Genomic DNA, 27,660 nt, shown 5'->3' on the forward strand with positions numbered 1-27,660 from the left:
TAATTGTTAATTAGACCTGTATATCAGATTAGAAATAACAAATCACAGTATTGTAAAAAGAAATTATTTAACATTTATTTACGAAAGTTTTATTGCATAAATACCATCAGATGGGCTTAAGGTAGTACCAGTAAGTTGGAAACTTACTTTCAAAACGTAATGTCAAATGATAACTTGTGAGTTAATACTCTGTGGCTAAAAAGATACCTGGAGCCCTGACTGCTGTAACAAATGACGATGCTTTGTTATCAGACCTTCCGTGCCCTATTGTAATTCATGACTTTCCGAGTGCGTGCGTGCGTGCGTGCGTGCGTGCGTGCGTGCGTGAGTGAGTGAGTGAGTGAGTGAGTGAGTGAGTGAGTGCCTACGTGTGTGTAACAAATGACGATGCTTCGTTATCAGACCTTCCGTGCCCTATTGTAATTCATGACTTTCCGAGTGCGTGCGTGCGTGCGTGCGTGCGTGCGTGCGTGCGTGCGTGCGTGAGTGAGTGAGTGAGTGCCTACGTGTGTGGATATGTGGTCGTGTGGGTGAGTGAGTTGGGTATAAGGCTCTATTGAATAAATAGAACATGTATTTCTGTGTTATATATATTATTGTATTATTCAGTTTTATATGGGAGAAAAGCCCAAAGTGATTTAGACATCTAGCGAGCTCCAATAAAGTACCACAGACCAAAGTTCGTGTGGATCAGGGATTCGAACGCACGACCAGGGGATCACGGCAGGACTAAAGGAAACAACTCTTTACGTCGAATCCGGCACCTTAGACCACTGGACCACCTGTGCACCACCCATGGAAATATATACACGAACACTGATAAACGAACATGTCTATAGAAAAACAAGCCTCCATTATAATACAAGTACGTTGTGTTATTCAATTTATCACACTTTAAAACTTTTCTTTTACATAATGAATATTCCTGATTCTGAAAACAGTTGCTACTTCAAATTAATGTTTTCTGACTGAAGATGCATGATTAATAAAAACAACCCAAAAAACCTGCCCCCTAGAACAACGTCTCTGGGCCAAATGTAATGTCTTAGAGGAGTGAGTGAGTGAGTGAGTGAGTAGGTTTTACGCCGCTTTAAGCAATATTCCAGTAAAGCACGGCGGGGGACACCAGAAATGGGCTTCACACATGTCTTAGTGTATGAGCAACACTATCAATGACTTCTATCAAATATAAAGAAAGAGAATCACTTTTAAAAAAACAACCCTCAACCATGGTAAAAAAAATGTGTACACTTTGTGAAATGGAACAGTTCTTAATATTTTTTACCAATAGTTATCTGGAAAGAATTTCCAAAGTTTTCTACCAATTTAGATCAAGTTTCTGTATGTACAGCATTACCCCAATTTTGCTCAAGTCTCCTATTGTTTCCATATCATTAGATTACATTTGTTTCAAAATAACTTTGTCAGAATGTACCTGCTTTGAATCTGAAATGCATCAGTATACTATATACATATATCTTGAAGTTTGTAGAATGTGGCCACTGTTTCTACGTAGAAACGTCACGCACTAAATATCGAATCTTAATACAACTTTTTCATTTGCAAAACATGTTTTTAGACCATTGGGATATTGATGTTGTGAAACCTCTGACAAAGCGATGTGGCTTCAACAAGCGATGACCATCGAAGAGCAGCAAAGGGGCAGGATCGGAATAGACAATCAAAGGGAGGTAAGTCTGTCTTTAAAAAGACGCTAAGTGCCGCACGAGTTCTTTCTCTTTACATGGGATGCACTTCCAACTAAGATTGATGCTGGCAAGAAAATGGATATTTTGAATGATGTTGATTAGTTTAGGGCCATTAAGAACTATTGTGACATTAAAACCGTATCAATGTCACTGATCATCATGCCAGAAGTAAAACTAAATATGTTGCAGTAATCTTGTTACCGTCCACATCTTCATAATGAGTGAGTGAGTATGGTTTTACACATCTTCCCGAGGCAAGGGAGTTAACTGACTTTAGAAGTCAAGTCTCCACCCTTGCCGAACTAGGGTGGAATTCCTGGGCTCGATCGTAGCGCCACCAGTGGCTATTGCAGGTTATGTCCTTTCTATGCCTCTCCTACTGACAAATCAGATTCAACCTCTCGTATCATTTGCATTTGCTTCAAACAAAACGGTGGCGCCCAGTCAAGACGATCTGATCGATTATTAAGCTCTATATTGTGATAAAATGAGTATTACATCGCGAAGTGCATCAAATCACGTGAGCACCTTGATTAAAAACATGAAAAGAATTAGAAAATATCTGTTGACAACGATCGCGAGTTAGGGATGCACATGCTTTGCCAATGCTGCAGTCGGCCGAAATCTGCATGACACTTTAGGAACCGGATTTCGATTTCGGTGCGCGATTTTGATTGGACTATGCATAGACTCGTTAGTCCAGCCAAAATGTAACTCCATAATACCAGCCTAGTTCGGCAAGGGTGGAAACTGGACTTTTATAGTCAGTTAACTCACTTGCCTCGGGAAGATGGGTTTTACACCGCTTATAGCAATAGTTCAGCCACAGCACGGCGGTACCACCAAGAATGGACTTCACACATTTTATCCATGTGGGGAAGCGAACCCGGCGTGAACGCATATACGTCCGGGCAACGACCTCTGCTTTGAAAGTCAGAGTTGAATGTTGTTCAGAATCATTTGTATTTCGTACTCCCTATCATAAATATTTTGCGGATATTGTTATCAATGCAACTTCTCATCTAGGGAAGTAAAGCAATGTCATGCTCATTTTCTGAGAGAAACCGTTTTAATTCTATTTCAAATATGATTTATTCTTCCTCACATTTTTTGCATGTTATGATGTCATTCATTTGCACGTCACTTGGCAGATTATGTCTTTACCGTTATCTGTGTATGGTAGATGGCCATGCTTTTCCCGTAGGGCAGGACACGTTTATCCTTATCGCGAACACCTGGCGTCATCACTGATTTACAGTGATCCATTCATGTAATTTCCACCGCTATTTTGCCTTTTACGCTCAGGGGATATGTTTCGTCGGATAATGGCGATTTCTTATCATCTTTGGATGACGTTTAATGATACAAACGTAACCTATGTGTGAGGATGTGGATTTATTGTAACTGAGTCAATTTTAACCATTGGAGTAATGTGTTTGTTTTGAAGAGAAGACAACCAGTAATTGTTGCTTCCCAGCGATATTATGTATCGATTAGGAACCGGTTTTAGGTGGTACTTCTTTATTGCATTCCTTTAACGGATGAACATCATAAAAAGTTGCAGAAACAATATGCAATGGAACACGAATAATGGTATATTATTTCTTCTTCTAAACACGTTTTTTTAAACAACTGATCCTTGTTACTAATATTTTCAGTTGTCATATAATTCAAATGACTTTATTAAACTCGCATCTCATTTTGTTTAATACTTCACATTATTAATTATTAATGCTACCTGTTTCAAAGAAAATTCTTCATCGGTACGTTCTTGCGAATGATGGCGCGATCTATATTAAATATAGCCTTTTTGTACAGTACAAATCAAGGTGGATTTCAAATATCGGAGAACACATGTTCATCCTTTTCAAATACTACTCCATGGATTTATTACAACAACACCTTTAATAATGCAAAGGTGGCTATAACATGTACAACAATTAAACATAGAATTGTCGAGAAGAACACATTTACTGCTTCGGAATAGCCAGTTCACAGTCGAAGGCAGGTAACCCTGTTTTAGGAAAAACGTTAGGGGCTACACGAGTTATCTTTCTTTGCACGTGTTGAACCTATTGTCATTCCTCAAAAGGAATATTTTTTTTTACATAAATGTCAATTTTACGGAGAGTATGATTTCTAGAATAAATGTAATAGTGATTGATAATATTCTAGTTGTGAACATTTAATGAACAATGAATTCAATAAACTGAAAAATGCAAGCTTAATCATAATTGATAATATGATTAATTATGCATATTGATATTGATGAATGAACAGAATAAATGCCCACACAGTGACCAAACTAACATTCTTTAAAGGGCAAGTTCACACGGAAATGAACCATTTTTTCTTGTCCTTTTTCCACATCAAATGTGTTAACATAGAAGTGTCATAGACAAAAATATAAAAACATCATATTTAATTAACATATTTTTTGCACTAAAACGATTTATATTTTTCACATTTACCAAGTGTTCTATTTCCATAACAAAAACACCATGGCTTATGCCCCTTGCAATATGACGTCATTGGTGCCAATTGATAAACATTATGACGTCATCATGCTTTGTTAGAGCCGCTTCACGTGGTGTAGGTACAGTTTTGTGATTCTAGCATCTCAGATGTCAGCCAGAATTGTGTTATGCTGAGTCACCACTGCGCCGGAGTGTGTCGTAGACCATGTTGTTTTACCGCAAACTGGTCCTTGATATCTTTTGCGTTGAGAATAGACAGGGACCCAGTTGAATTGGCACCAATTACGTCATAATCTAAGGGGGATAACTCAGGCCTATTTCGCTCGTTAAACGAAGGCCTCATAACGGCATATCACTTTCACACTATTGTGAGCTTCCTACTTTCACTGTGAAAAAAATGAGTGTATATTTTCAAACACAGATACTAACTAATTCTAAAATTGCGTTTTGTTTAGAAAAAGAAAGAAAGTGATTTTTGCGTGTACACTTCCCCTTTAATATCTAAAATTAATGCGAACTTAACCTCGTGCAAATATATGTAAAAATGTCCATGGTTATAGCTGCAATTTTAAAGGTCAAACTTGCAAAATGATTTTTTCTGAAAACCAAAGTTTGCATGTAAACAGAAAATATAAAAAAATACAACCAAGAAACAATAAACTGAGTTAGTTAGATATATGACTTCCTGATAGTAACTATTCCCCTATTTCGGCAACAATGAAGTATTTGAAATGATAAAAGAGAACTAAGCATATACATATTTTTAATTAGTTTCGGCTGGTAACATTGAAGTAATTAGAAAATAATAAGAAAATATTTTAATTGAATGAATGAAAGATAACTTTAATATATTTCATCATAACACACTGAATACTGTCAGGATACTATCAATGATCGGCCAGCGGACGTGATGTGAAATTAACAGTATGGACATTAGTTTTTGTGTGTTGCTGCTTGTACTAGTCTGAGCTTGTCTTTGACGTGGTGTTAGTGGTGGACGAACTGCTGGACGTCTAGAACAGACACCAGCAGAACGCAATCTGCTTTGCATGGTGTTTTGGCTAATGCGGACGGTGTTAAAGTGTTCATCACTTATCTGACGTGACGTCAGAAATCGGTCACGAAGGGTAAGGTTCACAAGGTACCTATCCTGCCTCTGTGTTGTGACTCGAGGACGGCCTGGTGTTTCAGCATAGGCAACTTTTCCAGTGGCATGGTACCGCTGCCACAGTCTCCCAATCACACCCTGAGTGACGTTAAAACGTGTGTGCAGCCACCTGACGTTGACTATTGCCAGTTTGGAGCATCACCCCAAAAGCTCTGCCTCGATTTCCAACATTCAAAAATCGACACATTGTTACGCGTGTTTCCTGTCATTCACTACTGTTAATAGGGTTCAGTGATTGAGTGAGTATGGGTTTACACCGCTTTTAGCAATATTCCAGCAATCACAGCGGGGAAAACCAGAAATGGGCTTCACACATTGTACCCATGTCGGGAATCGAACCCGGGTCTTTGGCGTGACGAGCGAACGCTTAAACCACTAGGCTACCCGACTGCCCCTTAATAGGGTTTAAATCATGTCTCCATACTCTGATTTGCACGTACAGCAACTGACAACTTGTGTTTGGGCGATACGATTGTGTGACCACGAACACAATGCTTAAATTTGGTCAGTGTTTACCTGCTCCTGTAATAATTACCATGGTTCAAATATGTTTTTCATTAATATAGCCACAAACAGTCACATTAATGTGGTCTTTAACAATTGGCGCTTTGCTAATTAGTAGTTTTAGGTTTGAAAAGGATACCTTCAATTGTATCGTCCATAAAACTAAATGGATGACGCTTCAATAGTTGTGTTGAGTATATTACAGGCAGGATTTGTATGCAGTTTTATGCTTCGGTAACAGTATGGACTCAACAGTTTCGGGTTTTAGGAGAAATTAATAGTAATACAAAAACAAAATAATATTCTTGAAAATGGATTGCGATTCTTAGGCGTGTGTTTTGGTTAAATTAAATGTCCTACCTCAGGACAAGATTTCAAGTCCACTAATAAAATAAACAAAACAAATTATACTAAAAGTGAACTAATTAATGATAATGCCGTGTGTTCATTCTGTTTGTTTGAATGAGTCACTCTATTTTGCATCCATATAAAAGGTTTTTGCAAACTTGCAGTTAGACAATAATATAATTCGTGTCATTTATGTTTCTGGATACTGGACACGCCTTTAAAAGTACAGAACACAAAGTACACAAATACACAAAGTTATCAGTGATCATGCCCATGGTTGTTATCTTGAAGTGATCTTGTAAGAAAGGAAAACATTAACTATATGTTAAAAGGGTTAACACTAACTTTTTGTTAGAAGGGTAAACATCAACTACAAGTTAGAAGAGTAAGCATTATGTTAGAAGGGTAAACATTAACTATATGTTAGAAGGGTAAACATCATTTATTTGTTAGAAGGGTAAACATTAACTATATGTTAGAAGGGTAAACATCATTTATTTGTTAGAAGGGTAAACATTAACTATCTATTAGAAGGGAAAGCATTATGTTAGAAGGGTAACCATTAACTTTATGTGAGGAGAGTAAATATTAACTATGAATTAGAAGGGTAAACATTAACTACAAGTTAGAAGGGTAAACATATCTGTAACTTAGAAGGGTAAACATTAACTACAAGTTAGAAGGGTAAACAATAACTATAAATAAGAAGGGTAAACATTAACTACAGGTTAGAAGGTAAATATTAACTATAAATTAGAAGGGTAAACATTAACTACAAGTTAGAAGGGTAAATATTATCTGTAACTTAGAAGGGTAAATATTATCTGTAACTTAGAAGGGTAAACATTAACTACAAGTTAGAAGGGTAAACTTTTACTATCAGGTTGTTTGGGGAAAGGACTTGACTGTCACGACTGACGATCAGCCCGAGACTATTCCCCCGTATTTAACATGCAAGCAGATGGTGTCAGAAAGAAAGGTTAAATCCCTGGAAGTGATACATTGAGTCACCTACGATTGATATGCAGATATTCCCATATGTAGTGGAGCAGGGGGGCGGTACTGTACTTTAGAGTACCCGGATACAACAGTGACTGCTGTTGTCAGCAATGGTCCAGGCATGTCACGGCGACATGACAAACGAGCGGCTGACTCAACGATAAACGATCCACTTCGTCGGAGTACACATGCCCAGAATCGTTTCGGTCACATATTAATGACGAACGACTTTGAGAAAAGACAACTAATTTACATTTTCTTTCTTGAGTAAGTTGGGTGAGTTTGAACGGTGTTTCATATATATCACTACGTGTTGAGTCTGATGTCGGAGGAAATTCCACTATAATGCAGTTCATAGACATTTTCCATTTTTACGAGCTCGGGTGACAAACCAAGATTAAACAGCATTAAACTAGGATTCGAATCAACGATAAACGAATCCGGGACAGACAAAGGGAAGTAACTCTACATTTTATGTGCGTAATGTAATGTGCCCTCAGTACCCCGAGCAAAAGACCTATTAATCTAAGAAAAATGAAATACTTATGATCTAGATCTGCCAGGGTCTACCCTTTTCCTTTATGTAAAAATGCTGCGACCATTTGGGATGGGTTTGGTTAACAGCGATCATAATTTCTTTTACTATGGGGATTGGAACCATGTCGCAGACATTTACCGCTTTACAATTTGTTATGAAATAAACGTATAAGAGTTACTTCCCTTCGTTCATACCGTGAAGTCTCGAAACTCGTTATAAACGGTATATACGCTGACTAGTTTAACGCAATAAAAGATCTCATCCAAACACGTGTTGTTATAGCTTACGACTTACGTATATTTCGTCTAGATATTCTGTAAATACCGATGTTAGCTCCGGTGTACCTGTGTTATTCATTAAGCAATTGATGATGACATAAAATCCCCTCATGTGACCAATTTACGAAAATCCATCCGAAAGTCGACTGCTTATTGTAATTGTAAGAGAACATGACATAGAAAAATTATCAATTCCTGAATGATACAAACTGTTATTAATACATTTTATGTTTACAAATATTCATATTATAGACGTACAGTATACAATCGATTACTCTATTACTCAAGTACTTTGTCAGAGTCGTATTAAAGGTTCTCCCTGCTTTAAGCAGATGCTATTGTACACGTAGCCTATGACTTCAGTCATTTCAAGTCATGAATGTGTACCTTGATAAAAAGTCACTCTGACTACAGCATTTTGCATGCACTCTGCGTGTGTTCCATGTGCACGTATAGTTAGTTCCCAATCGGGAACAATACGCATGTGAATGTGTGACAGGCTGCTCTTTTTCGACTACTGTAACAATATTTCAATAGGTCATAAGTTATCTGTGCACGTGACGTATGACGTCATCAGCTATTCATCCGAGAAACCAGCAGCTAAAGTTACACAAACGGGTGTCGACGCCTTTCGCGGGTCGACATGGCGTCATAACTTCTTGTCTGAGGACAGGATATACTTCAGGTAGGTGTCTGCTGTGGCTTGTTATATTTCTTACCGTTTTATTATTTCTTTTGTGATAATGTTTAACACGCCATAAATTGCTACGATGTGATTGTTATTGTTTAGTAACAGTGTTGTGAGCAACATAGAAGTAATGGGTAAAGACTAGCTCTTAAGATAAAAGGTGAGGCTTTCTTCTTTAAACGATATACATTGCTATTTTTGTCATTTTGAATTGATGTTACACATTATACTGTTACACATTATACTGTTTCTCGGCATTATGGTAACAACACTATGACCTACATTGTTTAAGTTGACAAATGTTCACGAGTATGCATCAGATATCTGATCTGCATCTGATATACAACGTCAGCCACAAGAATAACTAGTCACGATTATCCGACGAAACAGATTCTACTGGGCGTAAAAGGTGAAATAACGGTCACAATTATATGAATAGATCAGTCAAAATCAGTGATGACACAAGGTGTAACAAGGTCCTGCTTTAACTTTGATATCTTAAAAATAATGTAATAACTGTAATTCTGCGTGTGCTTTAGTCATGTGTCTTATTTGTATTCAAATCTTACTGAACAAAGATCCTAAGAACAGCACGTCTACCCTCTCAACTCACTGCAATTAGCAAAGCATGTCGGTGTAAGTATAACTCTTACCTGTAGGGTATGTACAATACATTCACAATCACAGAAGCCATGGTTCCTTGTGAACCCCGACCTTCACCACTACTGCTTTCGTTTAATTTATTCGTTCTTTCCTTCATTTCAATCATGAGAACATAGTTGTTGTTTATGTGCTCTAAATGCAACAACCAAACATGTCACAGAGGAAAACAAATTGAAAAAGAAGACATAAATAAGCAGAAATATATTTTACAAACCACATTTTCTGATCACATGTCTGGCACGTGCATGCAAGGTACATATATAGTGTAATAGTCTTATATTATCTGAATGTGATGTGGCATATGCATGTCCTTACAGACTGTACATCAATATGCTTGCCAATGGAGATTGACATATTATGCAAGAAAAAGCTGTGTTCTGGTGTTTAAAGGTGGAAACAAAATCAACCAACCAGGTTCTTTTAGACTAGGTAACCATATACTGGAAATGAAATCGAACACAATATATGCAGGTTCTATTATCAGTACTCATTTAGAATCCGAAAGGACCAGGAGAGCTTGCGCTAAGGCGAGGAAGAATTTGAATTCCCTGAGAGATATTGGTCTAAGAGCAGGTGGTCTGAACCCAGTCTGCTGTATGAACATATGGCGTAGAGTAATAATTCCAGGTGCCTTCTACGCGTGTGAACTGTGGTCAAATATGTCCAAGACAGAACACAATGAAATTGAAAAACTCCAGCGCTACTTTGCACGTAATGTACAAAATTTTCATGTAAGATCTTCGACCGTTGCAACTATTCAGACGCTGGGATTGTGGACAATGACATCCGTGATTGACAAAATGAAGCTGATGTTCCTTGGGAGGATGTGTAGAAGCAGCCACAGATATGCCCCGAAAAAGGTGTTCTATTTCAAGTGTGCTCAATATATAACAGGCAGTGACAAAAGTAAGTCTGTAACACATGATCTACTCAATGTGGCAAAGAAATATGAATTATGGACCATAATAGTTCACTTTATGAAAACTAACCAGTTTCCATCCAAGGATGTGTGGAACAAAACCGTACAGACTAAAATAACAGAACATGAAACTGCTCATTGGCACACGAGTCTGCGAGATCACCCTGAATTAAACAGATTTATTAAAATTCACAGTAAGCTTGTACCTCATAGACTGTGGAATATGTGTATTCTGTACAATATACCACCTAGACCAATGTATGCACTTGTGAAACTAGGAACACTACCAATAACACCTGGACAGTGATTAATGTGTGATGAGGAGTGCGATGACATAATAAAGCACCAACTGCTATGTTGTACAGCTTTAGCTGATGCAAGGAACACTCTCTATGAACATCTATTTGACTCTTTAAACCTCGAACAATACATGCGTATTGAGGACTGTGCAGATCACGAAGTCAAACTTGTGACATTGCTAGGTGGTATAACCCCTATTGTAGAGGATATGAGCCTTGACAGATGGGCTGAATTCATATCTTCTGTATCACGAGACATAAGCTCCTGGAACCTGCGATCACTGCTCTATCTATAGACAGTATATCTCATTCCAGGACCAGGACATGTAAATATTCAGTATTGCCAATTTCTTTGCATAATATAATGTTCGTGTAAATATGCTGTGTTAACATGATTCCAAATGTATATCACTCTCCGAAATTAATGGAGGAAATAAAGATCATTCATTCATTCATTCTTCATGCACTCTGCGTGTGTTCCATACAGACTCGTGAGAGTCATATTAAAAATACCCCTTTCCTTGTGTGTATCTAGATAAAGATCTACTTCCTTGATCTACGTCCTTCCGAGGTCACTCTGACAACAACATACTTCATGCACTCTGCGTGTGTTCCATACAGTTAAGGCAGCTGAAAATGTTTAGTTCTCAATGAATCATACACAACCCATGTTCATACAGCGTGACAGCAAGTATTTAATCCCTACTGGTATTATATTTCAATAGGCGCAAAGTTACCTGTGATGTGACGCAATACTTTATCAGGTAATTCCGAGGCAGCTCAGATAACACAAATGGGTCTATCTCGGGTCAACATGAGAAGTGAAAAGCCTGCTGTAGGTTTATGAGAACTATGCGATATCTCATTAAGTTACGCATGCCGGTGTGACATGCTAGAGTGCCGGTGTCCCGGTATAAACTCTCCCCCGTACAAATGTAATACAGCACCTTTCAGCATTCGCATCAACTCCTGAACTTTAAAATAACATGTATCTAGTCCCCTAAATATTTTTTCAATATTTCCCCCTGCACATTGTATTTTCCTTTGGAGGAATAAAAGCTTATATATCTATCCCCGCGCGCCTCTAGCTCAGGCTGTCCGTTATACTCTGATTTTAGATCTAAAATATATTCCTTAATACAGGCTACGATTTGAAAATGTTTTTTAGTGGCTAGAATATCATGGTGCAACCAGGTTTCTGTTAAATACCCCCACTTAACTAAATGTATATTTAGATAAATATATAACCCAGAACAAATAAAGGAGAGAAAAAAATAAATAAAAAAGTACATAAACAAATAAACATTAAAACCTTGAGGAATATGAAAAGCCAATGTGTAATGCTAAAGCACGAAGACATGATAAACTGTACCAACATTACAATGTTCCCCGATATGCATGCTTTACCTGGGTTACATACCGGTGATCTAAGTTAGAAATATATGACTGATATAAATTCTTTAAACACGGTAATATCGCATATGCTTGGATTATCTTTTTTTTCAAAGGTGCTCCATTCAAGACAATCATATAGAATTATGTATTTACTCTTCCCCATGTATTTTGCACTTTTATGTAAAAGCTTTTTACACCTTACACATTTTAATTACAGATTCCTTTGTTTTGATTTTAATGCAAATAAACCAGTCTTTACAATGTATTTTGTTTCAACAGATCTTTACACATAAATATATGAATTGGGATTGACAAACTAGCTTTACTGGCTTATGTAAAAGCCGCCGCCCTTTAGGCTGAGTTTCCATATGCGCGGTTTGCCATGCGATTTGGGGCACGTTAAGGGAGGCGGTTGAAATGCTATATACAAAAACTATGCTGAAAAGTTCGGCGACTTAGTTTCCATTGTGCGCGGTTTGGCGCGTTTTGACCAACTGCAAACCGCAAGGGGCTAGCGGTTGGTAAAACCGCGCAAATCGAAACAGTTCATTTATGATGTAGTTTTCCATTGGCGCGGTTAGGACCGCTCGGCTAAAAAAAAGTTTAACAGTGCTCGATTATCTTGAACCGCGTGGTTAGCCCAGCGGTTCTACCCGAGCCAATGGTAATTTTACAGAATAAGGCCTAATTTCCTTTGAAAAGAAATTGCATAGCGGTTGGACTAATCAACATAGATTTTTACTCCATAAACTGTCATAAAGTATTCATAAAGTATCAGGGGTAATTTCAAGGTTCATTCTCAGGACGACGACCCCCTGTGTCGTATGAAAACAAACTAGCAAAAAGTGAGGTCGTCGTTCTGCGAATATTTTAATCCGCCAATCTAGTTAAAAAATGGGTATCGAGTGTTATTTTAACAACTCGAGCAAGTAAAAAAGTGGAACTGGATTTGAAACGAACGATAATAAGGGTGGAATATTGATTTATTTACAAATAATTTGAATGTATATGTACAAGATGACGTACATATAAGATTCACAAAAGTCATGGGCAATTAAGGCAGTTTGAGAAGATGAGACACTGAGTCAGCAAAGAAAATTACGCTGACTTCTTTCTGGATCAGTACAAAGGTATCTACTGCCGCATGTTGTTGGAAGAAACGTGTACTGTAACTGCGCGTTTGCCATATCGAGAATGATGACAGACTACCATGTTTCGGAGATTCGGTGAACACATTTCAGTTTTTGACACTAACCAAGGAGTTAATCCCCTCCTAAAACAACACCACACATCAAAGGCGTACCGGCGGTCGTCGTCCTGCGAATGGAAAAATTCGAGGGGTCGTCGTCCTGCGAATACCTCAATTTCAACTGGCAAAATGATTGACATAGTCCTTTATAGAGCGAGGATTGGGCTGTTTTCTCACCCGATTGACTGATATTACAACATTCACATGGTTCAGAATGGTACAATGAATGGTAAAGCATGCAAATTACACTATTACGCGATATTTCATATATCAAATATCACATCTCTCCGTTAAAACATAAAACCTATATTTATGAGTCCACATATTGATATAAGATATCACTGTATTCAATTCCAAAATTTTAGATATAAACTTTCGGACAGTTCAGTTCAAAATTCTTCAACCATTAATACATCACAGGATTTGTAGCTAGACGACGGGAATCTACAAACAGCTGAACACATTCTTACCACATACATTTCCTTATCTAGTATTTAGGTCTATCACAAAATACCACACAAACACTGCATGGCATAAGCATTTAATACACCTAAAATTATTGAACTGCATGACACGTCTGTATAAATAATCGGGGGGAGAAAATATTCTAGGGTTTGATTGGTAGCTAACCCTTGAGAATCTACAAATAGAATTTTTTTTTACCACTTACAATCCCTTAATTGGCATTTTAATTTTAATACCTCTAGTTAGTACCGTTTTAAGTTAAGGATCCAGTGAAATGCCTAAATACTGCTTTTGCTTACAAAAACAAGAAATCCACTGGACCCGAAACTGACTCACTAAAATTTATATATGCCAACAGCCATGCACGCAAGTAAAAGTTGTTCAGAAGCTGATATTCTCCATCAAACTATACCACAAAGACACCACATAAAAGCAGTTTTTGACAATTACAATTGTTGAACTGTTGTTGTCGCCTTCTGCCTAGGCAATTTCGGCTGACCTGTCACCCTCTTTGGGACTCCTGTGTGTGAGAAGGGTACACATATCTATTGTGAGTTCGGTGTTCACATAATTTCTGTTTTTGCATTGATATGATTTCTATTTTCTTATACTGATATGATTTCATTTTTATCCTTGGCTGCTCTGTTTATATACGTTCGAGCAGCTATCCATCTCTCGCTATTGCATCTCTTGGCTTTAGGAGATCTATGACAGATAGCGGATCTAACTGCAATTCTTGTTTTAACCTAGCCCGGGCTGGGGCATGGTCTTGACATTCTAGTAACACGTGGTCAATGGTTTCAGCCTGATTGCAAGATGAACAAACCTTGTCATAGTGCTTTTTGTGACCAAGTCTGAGGCGTGAGATAGCAATTTCAATTTTCCTTTCATTTGAGTATGAGTTTGGCTTTTGTTGGACCTTGGGTTGAATTTTGTATAGCCATCTGCCGATCTTACTTGCGTCCCATTGGGCTTGCCATTTTTCTGCTATGGAGGCTTTGATTTTGCTTTTTGTCTCTAGTTTACTACAGGGAACAGGCTGTATATCCGCTTTGTCTAGAGCTAGCTTCGCCAGTGAGTCTGCTTTTTCATTTCCATGAATATCTATGTGTAACAGCGGTACTCTGGTCCTCTCAAAGATAAGAGAGTACTTGTTGGGTTCAAGGGATTTATTTTCAATGGGCGTAGAGAACTACACGGTAGTCCGGATCTCGTCTCAGGGACGCAGGCTGGAAACACTCTTATAGAGATGTGCAGTGAAATAGCCCCTATATGATTCAGTGCAGAGAACGTGTTGAGAAAATATGTCCTGACTGACCAGTAGAAGTGTGATCAGTGTCCCCACATAATTGCAGAGAACATGCAACAAAGCTAGATCACAAAGAGCACCTAATCACAGGCCAAGCCTGAGACCGACCCATTGACAATAGCCAAGAAAGAAATGGCTGAACTACCCAAGCTATATACAGAAATAGCTTACCTGTGAATTAGTAGATTTGTGCAAGTGCTGAAGTTAACACAAGTATTTAGGAACATAAATGTTAAATATTTAGGTTAGCTTATTAATTTAATTCACGTTTGGTTACTATGATGATACTTTAAAATCTAACAATATTCTATTTACAAGCATACTGCTACATATGTGAGAGGGGATCCAACACAGCTCCACCTGTTGCCCTTGGTCCGATAGTTTTGTATATTCGTATAGAATATTGTTGACTGTGTTTGGCCTGGAGTTTGAGTTTCTGCCACTGATGGCCTGAAGTGTACTGAGCGAGTCTGATAGGATGACTGCCTTCGCTTCCGGGAGTTCCGGTATGAGTTGAACTGCATGACAAGTCTATATAAATAGTTCGGGGGAGAAAATATTCCGTGAGTCCTCGTAGAAAAGTCAGTGTCTTGACTGTGTGTTTTCTTTGATGAGAATGTTTCTCACCGACCTTAGCGTGTAAAGGTGTGATGTCATGGGCAGGAAATGACAGTGTTTTGACTACTCGTCTTTCATTAATTAACGTGTTGGGCATCCCTAACTAATCTTTACTAATTCATGTTAAACCAACACATGATGTTTTCTGGAAGTGGACAATCGCGAATGTCATAGGGCTGACACGACACGTGTTAATAACTGTCCTAAAACTTCTAAAGTTACTAAACATTCTTTATATCTAACGAGTAGTATTATATCTACCTATATACCACATTAGTGTCTCATATTGCGGTAGTTAAAGAAAACACCGTTCTCAAAGTGAAGCCCTTTTCACTCCACATTCTCAACATCGTCTCTATCAGAAGTGTTTGGCTTGTCTATAGATGTAAACACATTTGATGATGACAAGATAGACACAATTTTTATGGATAACAACTTCTTTAATACTGTGAAAAGCGACGTTTCGGTATAGATCCTTATACCGTTGTCAAGCAAGACTGAATGAGGGACATAGTGCAGAATATATATAGCAAGTGGAGGATTAACAGTAGAGGATTAACATTCAGTCTTGCTTGACAACGGTATAAAGATCTATACCGAAACGTCGCTTTTCACAGAAGTTGTTATCCATAACAATTGTGTCTATCTTGTCACCCGCCAACTTCTAAGTAATGCCTATCAAACTAGTTACATTTGATGATATATCTGTGTGTTTAAAGTGGATTTTGACAGTCCGGGCCAAGTTGGACCCAACACAAGCCAAACATAAGTGTTTATAAAACGACCGGGGGAGGAAATATTCTGGGGGGGGAGATTTTATTTCGTAGGGTGGGGGAGAGTTTACTTCGAGAGGGGCGGAACTGTACTGGAATAAATTCGCCGGGGGGGGGGGGGGGAGATTTTATTCTGGGGGCGAATATATTTCGTGACACTGGCTATAAATCCTTTCAATCGTGATTATGTAATTAATGATACTACAATTATCGTTGCGACATTGAAATATAAAGAGACGTTTTTTTCGAATAAACGATCTGCAATTTGTTCGTGATTATCATAATGATAATTTTTCACAATTTCTTTATAATTATCAGAATCTAATCTATTGATAATTATCGCATTTATTAACTGTAATAGTAAAATATCAAAATTCTTTGTTATTCTAAGTGTACATGTAACTAAACTGACGTCCAAAAGAAACTTTACCAACTAAAAATATACATTTCAGACAAAGTATAATTTTTTTCGATGAAGTCTATCTAAAACACATAACCTAAATACAACAATAGTGTATGCAGAAAATGTTCATCGTCTGTTACACATTTGCAAGATAACACGCGAAAATGTACGTGCGGGTAAGGGTATAAAACGATTGCAACGGCAAGTGATAAAAAAAAACCACAAAAGAAATGCCACGACTCACAGTCGAACAACGTGAACGAGCCTTGGGTTTGGTGCAGATGGGAGCCACCCACGCCCATATTGCACGAACCTTCGGTTGCTCCCGTTTTGCCGTTACCAACTTGATGCAACGTTACAGACAGACAGGGCGGACCGCTGACAGGCCAAGAACAGGCAGACCCATGGTGACCACGCCCCATGATGACCGGTACGTGCTTACCTTGCACCTCCGAAATCGCTTCCTGACAGTGACGTAATCGGCGACAAATGCCTTAGGTCACAGGGTTAGTCGACAGACAGTGGCCAGGAGACTCAGGGCTCATGGAATCAGGGCTTTTAGACCATACAAAGGACAGCTATTGACAGCGCAACATCGTCGTCTGCGATTGAGATGGGCCCGGGCTGTACGACGTTGGCAACGACGTGACTGGCAGAGGGTTGTCTTTACTGACGAAAGTCGATTCTGTATGTTTAGGGCTGATGGAAGACAACGTGTTTACCGCCGAAGGGGTGAACGGACGGCGTTGTGTTGCGTGCAGGCGTCGTACCATATGGTGGAGGTAGTGTCATGGCGTGGGGAGGGATCTGTGGGCAGGAGAGGACACCGCTGGTCAACGTTGACGGAAACTTGACAGCACAGCTTAACATGGATAACATTCTTCGTCCAGTTTTCCTACCATTTCTCCAACAGCAGCCACGTGGTGTCATTTATCAGCATGACAACGCTAGAGCCCATACAGCCAGAACTGTCACTAACTTCCTCGCAGACAACAACGTCAACGTCCTTCCGTGGCCTGCACGCTCACCCGACATGTCCCCCATAGAACACCTCTGGGACTTGATGGATCGTCGTGTTCGACAACGACCACACTCTCCAGCCAACCGGCAAGAACTGATCTTGGCCCTCAAAAGAAGAATGGCGTCAAATCCCACGTGCCCTCATCAGACTTTTTCAGTGCGTCGAAGAGTTTTTGCGTGTATTGAGGCATTTGGTGGTCACACACGCTACTAATGACTTGTTATTGAACGTGAGCGATTGTTTATGTACTCTGTCCATTGTCGACTGTGTGCTACATGGTTGAAAAACTTCTTTTACAGAGCTATTGTTACTAATCTTAACAGGTAGTGTTGAGACTTTTGAGGATTGATGTTGTGAATCAACTGACGGATTGACGGGTCACATAATGAGAGTTCAGAGCAATGTCACGTGACTCTTTACATCTCGGAAACAGGTTTTGCAATAACAGAAAATTAATAACATTTTTGTGATGGCAAACAGTTGAGAGATGCGTTTATCATCTTTAGTTTCAGACATCAGGTCATCTCAAAACAGTCATGTTGTTCTGGGCATTGAAAACAATGTTCATATTGTAGATTGGAAGGAAAGCCTCTCACAAATTTCACGCAATATATTATTTTGATAACAGTATCATAAACATGTTGCTGCTCGGTGTAATGGTGTTGTTAGGAAATATAGTGTTACATCCAGTGCGTTCATAGCAAATACAGGACTCGTTCTATGGGAGTGGCGTCAGAATCCTTTATGGAAACCATTACACAGCTATGTGTTCTGTAAAACTGGTCAAAATATGTGTCATTGCGTAGTCTGGTTGTCGCCAGTTTGAAACCAGTGCTGGCTTATGTCAACTTCCTGATCGTCATTTCTTTTGTCAGTAAAAGTTCGTGAAAGGTCGCTCTGACGTGATCTGTAGTGGGATGTCCTCAGATTTTTGTGTAGCAGTAACGAGCACTAAGGTATGATTTTAATGAGATTGGGGAACAGTTTATTTCATGAAATAATCCAAGGCATATATAACATCAAGATATTGAAATCTTAACGATAGTGAAGTTTGACATGAACTTTCTTGAATACATTTGCAAACTTTTCATATCCCGTAGGTATAAACCAGACAGTTGAGACAAGCATATGAAGATGAAGTCGGAATATGAAATATACAGATCACAGACGGATCCTTTCTGGTCAGACATTCCTCACGAAAAATCAACGATGGCGTCCAAGAAAAGGAAAGTAAAACGAAATGCCTTGTATTTGATAAAAGCCAGACCATCATCAAGAGATGTGAACATTTCACCACCGACACGCAAAAAGAGGATGAAAACATTCATCAGGCATAAGGTCACTTTAAACTTGATTCCTTTTATCTTTTTTCAAGCTATATATTAAAATCACATATCACAACATGCTTGTTCAGATAGATACATATTATGCATATTTCTGAACCTGAACCGACTACAGTTTCATAGAAGTGAGTGAATGATTGATTGAGTGAGTGAGTGAGTATGGCCTTAGGCTGCTTTTAGCAATATTACAGCAATATCACGTCGGGGACCAGTTTCGTAGAAAGATTTCGAACTAGATTATTATGACTTCATTCACCCTCTTATCACATGCCATCTGTTGATATGAATGGTCATTCGTATTTCCATAGATGTGTAACACAAGTTGTTATGTAAAGTTTTTACTTTCAGAAGTGCCTTTCAAAAGAAGACTTCCGAGTTGTTCTACCTCTCGACCGTGTTGAGGAAGAAATATCTGCGACAACTAGTCATGAAAGAATTTCTCTTTTCGTGAAATCAAGAACTACATATAAAATATTCCTGCACGAGAAACTGAATATGATTCAGTTGAAGGAGGCGATTGAGTACAAAGACAATATTCCTGCTCACCTTCAGATGCTGACTCATCATGGCAAACTGATACGGCCATCTACACTGAAAAACTTACAGCCTGATGACACCATCCATGTCATTGTACGAAGTAAAGGGGGCATGAAAGGTGCTGCAACAAAAACCTCTGTTGTCAAGAAAGGTGAGACTTACTTTCTTTTCTGAAACATCTCACATAGACATAAATGAAAGAACTGAGTATCATGTTACATATTTGAAATACTCCAATAAATAGTTCCTTTGTTTTAGGGGCAGGTTTGCCAAATTCTGCGACTGAAGATGAAGTTCAGGAGTGGCTCATAAGCGTCATCAAAATACCCAGGCTTCTGATTAAAGATGAAGTTAAATTTGTAGATGGGGAAATGCTGAATGAGTACATGAAAGCCAGTGACATAAAAGAAGAGCTTGGACTCCCCATGGGTTTTTGTCGGAAAATAATATATTTAAATGAGAACCATACAGGGGATAGCATATCTGGCCTGAGTAAAGAATCACTTGAATCATTTACACCAGGTCATGTATGTGGCATTGCAAAGACAACTTTTAATGATCATAAAAGCCTTGATCAGATTCTGCAGGCTATCAGAAGTGAACACATTGATGGTTTTGTGGCAATGCTGTACGAAAATCCTGAAACACTTGCTACTGACTTGAACATCAAAAAGGTGTTAGGTAGGAAGTTGTTGATATGTATAAAGAGGGCGTTGAAAGAGTTTTATAAAGATACAATAGGAACAAAGAATGTCAAGGGAAGAACTGACATAGAGACAGAGATAAAAACTGCCCCAGAACACGAAATATCAACTGAACCTACAGCACAATTAGTGTCTAAAACAACCAGTGAACATACATCAGAATTATCGCCTGGTGCACCAAAGAAGCCAGGTGATGCATCACAACACCTGGAAAGTCCATCTATCACCTTTCTACGAAAACATTTGGGATTAGATATTGAGCAAACCAATGATGTCAGTCAAAAATCAGATCATCAACTTCTCGCAATTCACAGTTCTTGGGAACCAAGTCACCAACTCGCTCGGATGTTTTTGTTTTGGGTATTATGCAAAGGAGATCAGTTTGATCAATCTTGTGACAGAAAAAAGCTGTGGAATGTGATTGTTAAAGGCACATCAACCTGGTTACAGGCATTACCCGAGGTACTGCAATCTGATTTTGTAAAAGGGAAAGGAGAAAATCAATTTCAGTTCAAAGGACAAAAATCAGTTCGACTTTGTCCAGTTGGAGAAAAGGTTATCAAATATGAACACTTGACTCCAAAACAGAGGGACCAATACAAATATCATATTCTTATTTTACATGAAGATATTATTGACACCAAAGACCAGGTTTATAAAATATTTGATGGAAGATGCTGTTTGACTGCTTCCGTAAAGGAAGTCACAAACAAAATGTATTGCATTGACAAAACAATCACAAATGTGAAAACCTTGACATTGAATACACCAACTAAAAACCTTTCTCATACACAGAAATCAAGTGAAGCATTCTCTGAAGGAGGTGAAAATGGTCATGAATTTGACCTGACCTATCATGGTGAAATGAATGAAAGATATGGAAAGACACATACCTTTTCTCAAAAACCTACCATGAATGATTTAAAGACTGACATTCAATTCCAGAGACCAAGGCCATTTAAGCAAGACTGCCTCTCAACGGTATATTTCAAAGACTATGTAATAGATATTCCTGAATGTGGAAGTGGAATGATAACACCTTCCATAGAGTTTAAATACTTTTGTTCGAGTCTTGACACTGTTAACCAAAACAGTCCAATAGAAAAGTTTCTGAAAGAAACATTGCGTTTTGCCTGTGGCTGCCTAAATAGACGCCGTAACGGAACAATATACTTTGGAATAGCAGATGACAAACCAGTTGATGGAATTACACGCAGACATGGCCAGGTAGTTGGATTCCCCATCATGGAAGTAGACATGGATAGCAAAACTAAGTACGCAGACGCACTGAATGAGGCCAAATCAAAATGCTTTGACTCGCCAGAAGCAAATATAGCAGCAAAGGAATGTATCAAAACACCTGTATTTGTCAAAGTAGCCCCTTCCTCCGAACAGGTACCATTGTTTGTTATGGAGGTTGACATAGAACCATATTCATCTTTTTGTGAAGGCATAAAATTCAAGCTGGATCTGTCAAAAACATGTAAAAAGAAACTAAGACCATTTCTGTTCATTCGTGATGATGCAGAAACTAGGAGGATAGATAGCAATGAAGAGGAATTACATTTTGTACATACCCTAAGTAAATGGGATCAAAAACGTAAAGTTAAAGAAAACTCAGTCAGTAGCCAATTTTCCACTGAAAATGACCATAAATACTTGGCAGAAAAACTTTGTAACAAATTATGCAGGCATAGCAATCATTTTAACCTATCACTTTGGCCTATTTTAGTTTCAAGCAAGCCATCAGATGAATTGAAAGAAAACCTTTTGAAAGCTCTAAATTTTATTTCAAATATTCACTGGACTGCAGTTTTTGAATTTGATGATGAATCATCCAGCAATGGTCTATGCAAACATTTTTTCAGTACACCTCGAACAACCCTTACAAGTGGAGAAATCTTTAGGGATGTCGAGAACAATAACGATTTAAGGGACCAATAAAAACTACCAGAAAACAATGTATTCATATACTGCAATGGACGCTCTGAACTAAGAAAACCCCACCTCAGAAAACGTGACTGGAAGAGACAGTATTCTCCTAATGTTAAAGCGGCAATAAACTTTTTTCAACAGAGATCAGTAATACCACTTGGAAGAACAATAATACTATTTCTGCTTCAAGGCAATGACTTTGACGGGTTTCTTCATATATTTGGAGAGATGATAACATTCTTTAGCAGTGAAGAAATAATACTGTTATGTGAAGACAGAAACATTTTCAAGTCATTTAAAGAACAAGCACTACTTCAGGACATTGTAGACATTGTAGACCTTGAAGACCTTGAACGTAACTGTATTGTTGGAATGACATGGGAACAAACTAATGATACTATCAATGCTTTACTAGGTGTTGAGAAACAATCTGTTACATCAATACCTACAAGCACTGGAGGTGCAGTAGATGTAGAACCCAAAGTTCAAGAAAGTTGGAATACACTGCAAATCTTGAGCTACAATCAATGTGAGGATAGACAGTTTGAAACAGCATTGGATAAACAACAGTTAGGTAAAGAGAAGGAACTAAAGTTTTACCAAGGTAATAGGGTTGAGTGGTGGAACTTTTTCTTTGAGGGACATGTTATGACGAGGCACTGCTTTAGGAACTTGAGGAACAAGGTTCATGATGCTCTTACAGGTCAGAAATCAGATAAAACAAAAGTTGTTCCTATTATTCTTAACCATGAACCTGGTGCAGGGGGTTCAACTTTAGTCAGACACATCCTTTGGGAGTTCCACAAGGACTTTAGATGCGCAGTTGTAACAAAACTACTTGAGAAGACGGCGGGGGACATACTTTCATTTTGGCGATACAAAGAGAAAGATATCAGATATGCACAACCAGTCTTGCTGGTGATCGATTCTGTTATTGAATATAAGCTGGACCTTGATGAATTGCATCGCCTTGTAACAATAGAATCGTGGAAGATGGAAAGCAATACAAAAAAACCTGTATGTGTTTTCCTCATTTGTAAGAGAGAAGAGTCTATCAACAGTTTCCCTAGTACACGCCGCCAAGACATTTCTGCTTTGGTTTATCTTCCACAGAAGGTTGAGAAGACTGAACAGGAATGGCTGACGAACAAAATACAGCAGCTAGAAGACACAAGCAGAGACCTTGGCCTAACACATTTCAAGGGAGAATATTTCATTTCCTTCATGATTTTGCATTCAAACTTTGAACAGGAATTTCTCCAAGAAACAATTCACAATTTACTGAAGGATATGAACGTTGAAGATAGACTATTCAAACTACTTATGTATGTCGCTCTTTTGATCAGATTTGTTAGTCCGCCAAAAGGAGGGGCAGCTATAGCAATCCCAGTTGAATGTTGTAGTGAACATATGGGACTTCACTCGAGAATAGACACTGGACTGAAAAGAAACTCCCTTTGGGAAAACAACTTAGATGGCCCCCTTAAAATATTACTGCTGATTGAGATGAAAGAAAATGGAAGTGGGAAACAGATTCGGATGGCACATCCCAACTTAGCGAGAGCTGTTATTGGATGCATTCAAACTAAATATCTTTATTGTGAGCTATCAGGTATTGCTATGGATTTTCTGAGATCAGATCTTCTCAAGACGACTTCCTATGGTAAAAAGTTTCTGACCCAACTGACCGTTGAAATGCTCACACGGCGCAAGAAGGAAGAATATAATGATGATGAAAATACCTATTTCAGCCCATTGATCGCAAGCATACTTTCTGAAAGTGGTCAGTGCAAACCTGCAGCAAATGTTTTAGAGAAAGGTTTTGAAATATTGATAGACAGTTCCATTGCACACCAACTGGCTCGTTTACACGTACACTACAAGGAATATGATTTGGCCAAAGAGTGGGCAAAACAGGCTGTGGAACTAAGTCCCAGAAGATCAATATTTTTACACACTTATGAAAATGTCTTCAAGCAAGATTTTTTGAATTTAAAAATATGGGATTCAAAGAATCCTGTAAATCCAGCAGATAAAGCAACAACTGATGCATTAGAATTGGCATTGGAAGCACTCAGGCATTTCCAAAATGCATGTACATGTGAGAAATTTGAAAAGAACCTTTTGGCGCATCATGATACTCTTTCAACAGTTATATGCATAGCGAGGTTCATCAGTGAAATAGTTGGCATCAGGAGAGATGAACTATCTAATTATTTCACAGAAGATGTTGTTCCAGAAGCTGTAGTTTGCTGGGGGAACTATCACAGTAAACTCAAAATGCTGTTTTCTATAGGTTTTGAAGCAGTTGAAGAGTTAGATGAACACATCTATTACAAACAATGTTCATATGCGTCAAAGTATAATCAACAGAATGACGAACATAGAATTTCTAGATTCATAAAACTTAAACTTCCGGACATGTTTGAAGACTTTATAAATTTCTTTTGCCCAAGAACATATTCAAATGATCCGCCTCCTTATGTGAAATCAGATGAACTCAGAGATGGGTGGCATAGGCGGTGTATTGTGAGTTTGGGTGGAAAGAGATTAGTTGACATCTTCAGAATAACTTTAAGTAACACCAAAGACGATGCTACTCAACTACTGTTTACAGTCCGTAGACACTTGAAGGAAATCAAAGAGACTTCTGCGGATGACTATCTAACTCTTGTTGCAGTGAATTTAGCACTTGCACAAATGAGAGCTGCGAAGCAAAATAGCATGACCGATCTGTACGGATATTGTAAGCAGATAATACTTGCTGAAAGAAAAAGAAATGTAATAAATATGGCGTATATGTACATAGTGATGTTGCAATGGCCACGAAAGACACAAGATATACAGTATGATCATGACCTAATGAAGAAAGCAATGCGTTATCTTTTTGATGAATCCAGAGCTAAAAAGCATCAAAAACCAAAAAGTGAAAATGAATTTTTTAAACGTGAAAATAATATCTACCACAGTGTTACTCTCTTTTACCTTGGAAAAGAGAGGGGACTTTCTAGGTTTATATACCATTCTCATCTGTTTGGTAAAAGGAAACAAACAGACCTCAGGGAGGAAGTGTGGGAGAGACATGATATCAAAGAAAGACTTTAGTTAGTATATGGCTACACTAAGATCAGACACAACAGTTGTGCTATAAGCATTGTGGTTGACATGGAACAATATGGACTAGATAATGAAATAGAAGTGAGGAACCTGAAATGTAAACCTCTTGAGCTGTCAGAGAGACCTGTATCGTTTTACCTGGGATTTTCCTTGTCTGGCCCAGTTGTGTGTTACGTATGTCCCACCAAAACGACTCTTGGTATGCAGATTGCTGCAGGTAACATTGAGTATTCACAACTCACAAAGGCAGAGTTATTAAACTTACAAAGGGAAATTGAACAACTGAAGACTAAAGCCCGCCTGAATGAAAAGGAGGTAAACATTCCTTATCTTTGTTCATCACACAACACAAAGCAACAGTGTAACGTATTATACTAATATTTTGTCATCATTTAAATTTAATTCCTGGTAAATAGCATTGTTCAGCGGAAAGTCCACAAAAGCACATATAGTCTAATTAAATACACTGTTTCGTTGATTTAATAGTCATGGTCTGTTTCATGAAGGGGGAAGGATCGTTACTCAGAGGCTACCAATCAATATTTGATACTGATTACTGATACAAAACCGCTGATTCATAGTTATACCCCCGCTAACGAAGTAAATCGGGGGTATATAGCGTTCCGTTCGTCCGTCCTTCCGTCCGAGCTTTTGTACGGCCCATAACTTTTTAACCATTCAATCTAGCTTCACCAAACTTGCTACACACATTTACCACAATGAGTACCTGTGCCTTTTGCTAGTTTGAAGATTCTTTTAAATTTTTGCCGTTTCCATGGAAACATAAGAAACTTAAACTTTTAGGGTGGGTGTTTTGTACAGCCTATTTCTTTTAAACTATGCACCCTAGCTTCACCAAACTTTCTACACACATTTACCACAATGAGTACTTGTGCCTTTTGCTAGTTTGAAGATTCTGATTTTTAAAAGCATTTTAATGAACAAGTAATAATCACAGGTCGAAAAGGCGGTACCATATAGAGTAGATATGTTTGAACGGAACCCTTGTATGATCAATTAACAAGATGGAGATATTTGTCTGTCCATTGAAATATGTTATCACGACACAAAAAATAACACTTTGACAAGCACTGTTGACAACTATACTGACATACATTGTTGAACGTCTACTTCTAACAACTGACAATTGGCAAACACGTACTTGAAATAAAAACAACAACAACATTTGTCAGGATTAATAGGCTCAATGAAGGCAAAAACATACACTTTATTGTCAACATATAGAAAAGTATCCGACAAATGATACTATATTTGATTATTAATTTATGTATAACTGTGAAAACTGCAATTTATGTATAGCTAATTTGATGTTATGTTCTATGGTGCTCTATACACGTAATTGTGAGTAAGTGAGTGAATATGGTGTTTAGCACGGCGGGGGTAACCAGAAATGGGACTCACAAATTCTACCGATGTTTGCAACGAACCCGGGCCTTCGGTGTGACGGGCGAACGTTCTAGCTAGGCTACACCTCCGCCCCCAAACACGTTATTACAAGGCCTATTGATATATACATGTATATATGACGGTAACTGAAATCATAAATGCATACAAATATTCTTTAACACAAGGACTGACCTATACATGTGTGGATGAACGCAAAACCGAAACATTGTTATAATGGTAACATTTCTCTATTTTTGGAAATTTTAATGTTGCCTTAATTTCTTTCATTTAAATTTCAGGAAGTCCTCATCAGGGACGAAAGAGAAATCGCGGAAGCTCTTTGGAGATTTGAATCAGATAAGACCATCTTTGACTGAAGATAACACAAGGTGTGGCCAATGAATTTGAGAAAGAGAGAATTTCAAAGAAAACTCATTGCGCACATACGATTGGATGTTATGACTTTGAGTATGAAATTTCATAGACATGCGAAAAGTTAATGAATACGGTTTTACGTGTCCTGTCCTCATGTCAGGAATCGAACACGGGCCACTGGTGTATCCAGCCCACGTTTTAACAATCAGGCTATCCCTGTCCGTGTAAAGGCTAAACATGCACACAACTCATACCAGCATACCTGTCGACATGCAGAACTTTGTCTCGTTATTTCCATATATAGGATAGCTACGTCATAAATCGCAAAGAACAATGAAGAACGAAGCGTGGTTTATTTCTCCAATAAGCATTGTTCTATCATGTCGTCATTTCTGGAGATTCGAAAATGCGCTCGCAAC

General features: G+C 38.3%; 1 protein-coding gene and 1 pseudogene across 1 annotated transcript; both read left to right on the plus strand.

Annotated features, from left to right (window-relative positions):
* Positions 1–8,658: 8,658 nt before the first annotated feature.
* LOC139449982 (uncharacterized) lies at positions 8,659–21,423 on the plus strand (annotated as a pseudogene).
* A 13-nt stretch (positions 21,424–21,436) lies between these two features.
* Positions 21,437–27,657, plus strand: LOC139449981 (sterile alpha motif domain-containing protein 9-like). The gene is given in 2 exon segments (XM_071231593.1): positions 21,437–25,774; positions 27,166–27,657. Coding segments are annotated over 2 exon segments (4,416 nt in total). The 3' UTR covers positions 27,244–27,657.
* Positions 27,658–27,660: the final 3 nt, after the last annotated feature.

The sequence above is a fragment of the Haliotis cracherodii genome, unplaced genomic scaffold (assembly GCF_022045235.1).
Source record: "Haliotis cracherodii isolate W230 unplaced genomic scaffold, xgHalCrac1.p SCAF_8, whole genome shotgun sequence".
Taxonomy (NCBI): domain Eukaryota; kingdom Metazoa; phylum Mollusca; class Gastropoda; order Lepetellida; family Haliotidae; genus Haliotis; species Haliotis cracherodii.